This window comes from Gossypium hirsutum, chromosome D04 (assembly GCF_007990345.1).
Source record: "Gossypium hirsutum isolate 1008001.06 chromosome D04, Gossypium_hirsutum_v2.1, whole genome shotgun sequence".
Classification (NCBI taxonomy): Eukaryota; Viridiplantae; Streptophyta; class Magnoliopsida; order Malvales; family Malvaceae; genus Gossypium; species Gossypium hirsutum.
Window position 1 is genome coordinate 7,058,197 of NC_053440.1, and position 9,168 is coordinate 7,067,364.

General features: G+C 37.7%; 2 protein-coding genes across 5 annotated transcripts; one reads left to right on the forward strand and one right to left on the reverse strand.

Moving 5' to 3' along the window:
- Positions 1 to 6,399, forward strand: LOC107934326 (protein LONGIFOLIA 1). Of its 4 annotated transcripts, XM_041091841.1 has the most exons (7): positions 1 to 153; positions 242 to 353; positions 455 to 836; positions 1,290 to 1,342; positions 1,427 to 3,403; positions 3,480 to 3,630; positions 5,466 to 6,399. In XM_041091841.1, exons 3-7 carry the CDS (start codon positions 683 to 685, stop codon positions 6,254 to 6,256), a joined length of 3,126 nt encoding a protein of 1,041 aa, XP_040947775.1. In that variant the 5' UTR covers positions 1 to 153; positions 242 to 353; positions 455 to 682; the 3' UTR covers positions 6,257 to 6,399. The 4 variants fall into 4 exon arrangements, with proteins under 4 accessions (XP_040947775.1, XP_040947774.1, XP_016722221.2 ...); XM_041091840.1 differs by having other exon boundaries at positions 242 to 836; XM_016866732.2 differs by having other exon boundaries at positions 5 to 353.
- A 1,328-nt stretch (positions 6,400 to 7,727) lies between these two features.
- LOC107934328 (transcription initiation factor TFIID subunit 8) lies at positions 7,728 to 8,787 on the reverse strand. The gene is made up of 2 exons (XM_041091365.1): positions 7,989 to 8,787; positions 7,728 to 7,930 (listed from the first exon to the last, which is right to left on the reverse strand). The coding sequence occupies exons 1-2, from the start codon at positions 8,785 to 8,787 to the stop codon at positions 7,728 to 7,730; spliced, it is 1,002 nt and encodes a 333-aa protein (XP_040947299.1).
- Between the last annotated feature and the right edge of the window lie 381 nt (positions 8,788 to 9,168).

The window sequence follows — 9,168 nt, forward strand, 5'->3', positions numbered from 1 at the left end:
TGCGTGACTCTACCCTAGGATAAATCTAAATTCACACAGCCAACTGTCATTCTTTTCCAATTATTGAAGTAGTTTCTTGAAGTCTTGCATTCCAAATCTGAAGTATCCGCTTCTTGGGCATAGATTAAATATTATAATATTACAGGAAAAGAAGTAAGATTTTTCACATTCCCATTGCCTACATATGTTAGAACTTAACATCTGTTTGTGCAGTAAGAGGTTCCATTGCGGTGTTTGATAGGTTAGCTAAGTCCATAGAAGGTGGTCACTGGGGACCCTTTGGGTTGTTGTCTGCCTTGTTCAGGGAAGCCCCGAAGAAAACGTTTTTAATCTCATTGCAAATGCAAAGAATGGTAATGTGGGGCTATACCAATCTCTCTTTGTATCTTTAAATTTGTCCCTTTCAGTCTTCTCTGTTATTTACTAACATAATTCTCTGAAACCTCACACACAGTTCCAAAAGAAAGAAATATCCTAGTTGCAGGGGTGGAAAAAAAAATCCTTTACGAGGTTTCAGAATCCTAGGATGTTTAAGTAGCTAGAGCATACTTGGAAAAGAACCCTTTACAAGGTTTTTGGCAATGCATGTGGCATGTTAAGCTTGTGAAGAGACGTTGAAAGTACCCAGAAGTTTTGTTTGGAAGCTAAGAAAGTTCAGGTTTGGATCTGCTAAAAGTTTAGGATGTCATCAAAGTTTATGTATTCTTTATCAGATGAAAACCCAGATTTGCAGAAGCAGATTGGGTGCATGAATGGACTATCCCAGCTCTTTGATTGCCACCATTTCTATGGCAACCGGCGCATTGCCGGTCCAAACCGCAAAAGGCTTCCCTCAGGTACTTTTAATTATCTTTACCTTTTTTCAAGAGTGTTCAAGGTTGTAAAGAAAGATCACCCTCAGGTTGATGTTTCTGAATTTCCATCATGAATGTTTTAGGCTATGTTACTTGACTCAAGGGTGAGTGCGTATCTTTAATTTTTTTTTTATGTCTTTTCATATATTTAGAAGATTCTATACCTTATGTTTGAATATGCGTTAGACGTAACACGGATTTTAGGCCTAGAGAACTTGTGAGTTTTAAGAGGTTTCCAGGTTCTGCTAATTTCAGAAACATGTTTTAACTCCAATTTGAAAACGCTAACATAGTGGATTAGATTGGAGTTGGAACACTTTCTATGCAGTAACCAGAATTTGTTGTTTCAATAATGTGCTTGTAATTTTTAACCTTTTAATGTCTAAAACCATCCAGATTTCTTCCTTCTATGGCTGACATTCAGTGTTTGACTAGGTCAAAATGGCAAGCATGGAACAGAAGCCAAGATTGGTTCAGACAAGATAAAAGTAAGAAATAATACGGGTCATTTAGGTCTATGGAGGAATTGACAAAAATAATTAAGGTTAATGTAACTTACATTGCACCTGCAGGGAAATAATCTGAAGAAGACTGTGAAGGAGAAACAAAGATACTCCTTTGAATCACCCCGAACCTCGTTGTCTTCTTCCTCTTGTTCATCCAGTTTCTCACCTGCTGACTGCAGCAAAGAATCTCTAGTAGACCGATCTTCATCAAGCCAAATTGCCTTCCACGAAACCCCGAGGAAGGAAATATCCAGTCATCGATCAAATGCTTCTTTGCAATCAAGCCAAAACTCCCTTAACCTCCGAGATGTGGTTAAAGATTCAATCTACAGAGAAGCCTGTGGATTATCGATTAAAACTGCAACAAAAGTGGAAGCGGGGCAGCACCAAACCTTGAAGTATATAGATTCCCCAAGGCCTTTGCAGTCACCAAAACCTTCAAAGACGAGGAACACCAGTCTCAATGAATCAAGTCATGCCCTTCTTAAGCTTAAAGGGACTCCTAAAATGTACAATGAATGCGAGGATGGTTCTCTCACTTTTGCACGACAGGATGCTCCTCGGCTCTCTTATGATGGGAGGGGGGCAAAAGATGCACATAAAATTAAGCCCAAAGATCTCCCAAGGCTATCACTAGATAGTAGGGAAAGCTCCATAAAGGGTTCCGTCGATAGTATGAATTCGGATTTTCTTCTAGGAGAGATAAACAGAAGTAGAATGAAATCAAATGATATAAGAAACCAAGAGCAAGAACCTGGAAGCTACAAAGGACCATCTAGTGTTGTAGCCAAGTTGATGGGGGTGGAAGCATTGCTAAATCCCATGCTAACCAATGGGAATCGAAGTCGAGATATCAAAACCTGTCAAGATTTAAAAAGCAATCCCGCCTCACCCTCATCAAGAATTAATGAGAAAAAGAAAAGTTTGATTTCTGGTTGTTCAAGAAATTCAGGAAAGGAACCAAGGTCACCCCGCAATCGCATGACAAATGTAGAGTCAAAGAAACCTGTTGCAACTAGATGCCCAATTGAATCTGCCCCATGGAGGCAGCTTGATGGAAACAAGGGAGCTTTGAAGAGTCAAGAAACTCCAATGAAAGCCCCAAACTCCTTTCTAACTGTTTACGGTGAAATCGAGAAAAGTTTGGCAGCACTTGAGTTCATGAAGTCGGGAAAAGATACTAGAGCCCTTAAACAAACACCTAAACAAATGCAGATGTCTAAGCAGATGTCAGATACCAGAAAAGAAGAGCAAGCTTCAAGTTTGATATCTCACACAAGCAGCATCCTTGGCCACAGCTCAGAAGCACCAAATTTGAGAAAGCTACATAGTAAAAATGCAGTTTCAGCCACGATCAAGGAAACTAGTTCTCCAACATGCCTTAAATTGCCAATCAAGATTATAAAAGAAGAAAAAGTTATGGAAAATGGCGGCAATTCTACTTCACTAGTAGTTGCAACCGGCAGTTTAAGAAGGCTTCGCACTAGCAGCCATGCAAATACCAGAAGTGAAAAGGCTGACAAGCAATCATATAAAGATTCAATTCCGAAACCTAAAACTCCTAAGGATCCTTCCAGTCGACTCCATTCAAGGGATAAAAATACTGCCAGAACTCTAAGAGACAACCAAATTTCAAAAGAGCCATCACCTACTGCTCAAGAAAATACTAACATTGCAGTAAGCTCAGAGACCACATGCCTTAAACTGCACCAGAAGAAGCTTGAAAAGGAAAAACAGTCTCGTCACACCGGTCCAGCATCAGACCAGAGAAAAAGCAGAAGGCAATCAAGCAGTCTACAAGCAGAATCAGGCTTGCCACATCGGAAGCCCAGGCATAGATCTCACAATTTGAGGCAAAGTGATGACCAATTGAGTGATATCAGTAGTGATATGAGAGATTTGAATCACCAAGGAGATGATAGTTCGATGCAATCTGAGAGCAATATGAGCATGACCTCCTATGGTGACACTGAAGTCACAAGTGCTCAAAGTTATGGCAAGATAGAGGGTACATTCTCCCAAGAACAGGAAAAGAAGCAGAAAGTAAACCTTCTTCCTTCATTTCATTCATATACTATTTTGATAATCTTCTAAACCAGCTTAAAATTCTGTCATTCAGAATCCAGCAGCAAGGTTAATTGAAGGTGATCCAAAAGCAGAACCTCCAAGAACTGCCCCGGAACAGCCTAGTCCTGTCTCTGTTCTAGATGCCGCATTTTACGGAGATGAATCACCGTCTCCTGTGAAGAAAACATCAAAAGCTTTTGAAGGTAAAATTCATGTATCCTTTATGCATTAATTGTGCTCAACTGAAACTTCAAATTAAAATGGGTTCTATAATCATTTCATCATGAAAACAAATTATATTTTGATCTTAAATCAACCCAAAACACAAAAATGTACATTTAAACTAGGAGAGGGAGCAGGAAAGCTTACAAGTTCATGCTCAGTAAGTTTTCATTCAAAGCATCTAAGCCTTTGACATGCCTAAGCACCCTCTTAACTTAAAAGTGCATCACACTTCCACAATGCATGAATCTAGGGAGGAAACTAATAGCATATATAATGTTAAGCCTTGTTGCTGTCAGATACAACAGACAATCAACCAAGCTTCTATAAGTCTTGCACCAAATTTCTTGAAAACATCTTTGCCAAGTTTTCCACCTTGAGCATTGGTTTGCTCACTCTCCATATAATGCTTCTTTAGCACTTCTATTGAGTACTTTTTCAGCCCAATTAAAATACCAAACTAAGATTGAAGAATTTCTATCCAAAGAAATATGTCATCTAAAACATCTTCTTTATTTCTTACACCAAGATGAGGCTGCTCTAATACAAGTAAATCATCCAAATATAAAAAAAGAATCAACATATCCTCATTTTTAGATTTCTTATACCAAGCATTCGTCAATTCTATCACGCTAGTCTTCTAAGCGCCTGCTTCATCCCATACAAGGGCTTCTTGGCTTGGTAAACCTTATCTTCTTTGCCTTTCAAAGCAAAACTTTAGGTTTCTCCACATGTGTTTCTTCTGTCAAGTAAGTTGTCCTCTATAAAATCTCCATGGCCAATTTTGATTTTTGAAGTTTAGGTTCTATTAAGAACCTCAAATATGTCTTCATCAGAAACCATGTTATATATGCAACCACTGTTTATCAAACTAATGGAATCTGTGGTTGTTGATGCTTGCATAACATGTTGCAGCAGGCATATGCCCCTCTAGTAGCTGACCGTTTTCAGCAATCTGAGTTTATGCACCACATTGTTGTTCGATATGCTCCATTTGCTTGCATGATCTAAACTGAATGTTAGCTCTTTACCAACAGTAAATTTCCAAAAGAGTTGTTTTCTTATAGTGTTGAGCATGGTGGATAATTACTTTTTCCACCATCTTTACTTCTTTCCCTGTCTTTCCTCTACTTCTCTCTTTTGCCACCAAAGTTTCAGCTCTTACACCTAAATCAGTCTTTTCTTTGTTCTTGGTTTGAAAAGCACCCCCAGTAACTTCTTCTTGTTAGCTTAATCTTCTCTGCTTGATAATGAAGATATCGTAAACAAGTCTTTTAATCTTCAAAGGATGAAACTTTAGACTCATTTTTTAGGAAGTGATAATAACTTTCTTTAGAATCCTCTTGGATGAGAATGCATTTCCAAGCAACCTGATGCTGTTGGCAATAGTCATGATACTCTATGAATACTACATAATTATTCACCATCTTCCACCTTCAATTTTTCAAAATCTATTACGAGATTAACAACCTGCTGCACTCAAAGTAATAGTCCCCTCAAGGATCAATGGGGATGTTATGCCAATTCTGTATTGCGCACTCCAAGTTTAGAAAGTCAAGAAAATTCATTAAGAAACTTTGAAGTAAAGTTTATCCATGACCAGCATGAAAGCTTTAAAAACTATATATCCACAAAAAGAACCAGTAAATTAACTCATACTTACTAGTAATCACATAATACATGTAGGAACCATAATGTAACAATTTAAACATTGCGTAAGGATAGAATCTATATGAAACAAGAAATTTGAGGAAGGTACTATTTGTTACAGAAGGCTTGTCCAGTTAATTATTGAGTTCACAATTTTCTATAACAGGTGATGAGGGTCTTACCCCTAATGATGCAGACTGGAGTTCCATAGGTCTAAATCACTTACCCACCTGCAGAGAAACCAGTCCAAGGTTCAAGACAGACAGCAGGAAAGCAGAAAACATCCAGCACTTGGTCCAGAAATTCATGAATTTAGATTCTATCGATGAGTGCGCCATTACAAACGAAATTATTCCAAATCCAGACCATGAATACATTGCAGAAGTAATGTTGGCATCAGGCCTCCTCAGCGAACTTGACTCCAGCTTCATGGCCTGCCAGCTTCATCCATCAGGACATCTAATCAACCCTAACTTGTTCCCTGCCCTAGAACAGATCAGAGCAAGCATTTGGCTTCTAAATAGAAAACACAACAGCAGAAAGGTCAGCCAGCTGGACCCCATCGAGAAGAACCATAGGCTGCTAATATTTGATGCAATTAATGAAATTCTAATCATAAAATCAGTGAAGAAAGGCTCTTACAAGCAGTGGATCTTACCGAGTACAGTGGAGGATACAAGACAAAAAAGACAGCAGGTGGTAAGGGATTTATGTTCAGATATAGATAAAATGCAAACAACATCAAATATAGAGGATAAAAATCTCAACAGCATCGTATGCGGAGATTTGATGCTTGGATCAATGGACTGGACAGAATTCAAGAGCGAAATTCCATGGATAGCTCTAGATGTGGAGAGGTTGATCTTCAAAGACTTAATATGTGAAGTTATTAGTAGTGAAGTAACAAATCTACAACAGCAGCATCGAGGGCATTGCAGGCGACTGTTTTTGAAGTAGGATCAGATATGTATTAATAATTTGTCAATGGATGAAGGGCTATGGTTGCAAATAAACCTTGAATGAAACTTACCTTAATGACACTTTGTAAATTAAAAAGCCTGTGAAATACACGTAAATTGCAATCTTATGCATATACTAGATATAAGTGTTCTCCACTTTGAAGTTTTCATTTTGGGTGTACATATAACATTCATTGTTCAACTACCAGCAAAGAATTTAATAAGCTTCCAGTCGTAAGAGTTGGTCCAGAGGTATAGCATACATTGACTCTATAGCACGGCTTACCATTAGCACCAAAACGACAATTCATACAACATCATTTTGAGTGGTTATATAAGAGTTCACTGTTAAACAAGATCCCATCAACCCAAAATAAAAGCAGCACATAAAAAAAACAATTTTTTTTATTTGTATACCCTCCTAGCAATTATATATTTGCAAGATTTTTGCTCCAAATTTGATTTAAGGTTCTTAGTAAACACCACAAATTCCGACTCCCATGGAGAGAGGAAGATAGGCTCTGGGTAAAGAACTTAAGTTTAGGGATGAAAACTGTCATGCAAATACATCTTCAATCAGCAATAAAAGGAAAAACATCAACAGGTATATCTAAATGCTAAGCTAAGGGAAGGAGGGGAAGGGGAGGGGAGCATTTAACTTAGAAGGATGAAACCGAAAATGGTAGCAGTAACTGATCTTTACATATTGTTACTGCTAACAATTTCTGCAGTAGACTAGAAGTTACTTTCAACCCTATTTTCAGTTAGTGAACTTCAAATGTTGACTAATTTATATTTCAATTTGAAAATCCAAGACAGTTGTTTTCACGCATTATAATCCTATTTTGCATGTTACATGAAGCTAATTCCTATTGAGGTCATTGAACATGGAATAGAGATCAATCCTAGAGTATATCCCATTTAAATCAAATTGTCAACCAATAAATATTGTTTCAATATTATTCATAATGGTGGGTTACAGCAAATCATTCTTGTTCTCCAAGTTTGGCCTTAAAAGATGCCAGGATAGAAAGCATGTGACTTGAAATTAACCTGTCTTCATTAATAACAAATGTAGATATGCATGTGATTTGAAATTAACTTGACTTCATTAATAACAAATGTTGATACAATATTGTAAAGCTTCAACAACGGTGAGCATAGTGTACATATAGAGTTGACATTGAAACAGAAACTAATAAATCCACGATCAGCTTAAGACGACGAAAGAAGAAACAAGAATTTCAATTAAAAATATCATCCCCTCACAAATTTCTATCCTGGCTACTGTCCGAGCATACTCAAGAAAGTTATCAAAGTAGGAGACTTCTCCAGCTTTGGAAAGTCAACAGAGAATGGTAACAAACCTATTTTACAGTTACAACTGACCTAGTTCGTGAGAGAATTCTATAGATTCTTTCAGAATTTTTTCTGCTCTTCTCTTCCTGTCTTCCTTTTCATTATCATTTTCAAACGATCTTCTCAAGATTCTTGTTCTTGGAATTGAAATCTGGTGCAGTGCCTAAAGGCTTCTTTCCAATTCCAAATTTAAAATGCACCATAGGCCTCTGGCTATAAAGGACATTTTTCTGTCCATTGCCATATTCACATATCCCACTCTTCATTGCTTCAATAGCAGGAGCAAATGTCTCCAGCACAGAAACTTGATTTCCTACAAAACAAATTTCTGGAACAGGGTTTCTCGAATTCACACCATTTGAAAGCTTAGCCATAAGGAACTGGTGATACATGTACTTCTTTTTCCCCAAAGTGCAGAGGTGCAGCAAGATAAGGATTGCTATTAGAAGCTTCCTTTGCTTTACCCTTATCTCCAACAACATGAGAAGAACCCCCTTCGTTACCATTATGAGCAAATTGCTGCTGAAAATTCAGCAATGGTCGCTCTATCTTCCTCTCAACCCTCAGTAACCCATTCTTCACTTCATTGGAAGCAGTCATTGTACCATTCCCTACACTCGATCGAGCAGCATAAGTCTCAGGATCAGGAAAGGCCGGCAACCAACTAGGTATATGCTCCTCATGAGGGTCTTCCCCTTTTTCCCAAAAACTCCCAATTCCCTTCCACTCTTTAACAACCGGAAACCACGGAACTTCATAAGCAAATGGTATATCATCCCCATCACCGACAAAGTGAACAATATTCCTAACAATCCCCAAATTGGCAACACAACGATTAACATCAGATGCACCAGCAAATCCTAAACCTGATTCTAACTCTTCCAACCCTTGAATAACATCAAACACATTCGCTTCCACTCTCCCGGCCAAATTAGCATTAAAATTCGCAGTTTTCCCTAGGTTATAAATGTACCAAACAATAATGTCTGATAAAGCTTCTAAAGCAGAGTGTTGGAAACTCTGAAACCCTACGCTTTCGCATACTTGTGCAACGGCAACCTTCGCGATTGCAAGGGCAAAGTCATCACTTTTGATATAGAATTTGGAAGACTTTGATTGGTTTTTTGAATTTTCTAGTTCTTTTTTATTCTCGAAACCACCATCTTTCATGTTCAATTGCTCTTCATATCAATAGAAAAGAACAGAGAGAATTGAAGGCTGAAAGCTTACCTTCTTTTATTGCGGTTGAAGAATGGATGCGAGCATTTGAGGAAGAAAGAAGGGAATTAGGATTGGAGATTTGGAGAAATTATAAATCCAGAGTTCTGAAAATTGGGAAATTTTAGATTTGATTTAAACCCTAGATAAATCTTCAATTGGTGAGTTAGTTATATCGATGGAAAGCCTTACTTTGAATAAGGGAAATGTTACACTCCCACTTGTCTATGTAAAATTTTAAGAATAAGTGGTAAAATATTATTTGTACATATTCGATCAAGAGTGATTTTCTCACCTATTACAGATTTTGTATTCTCCTCATAAATTGAAAAT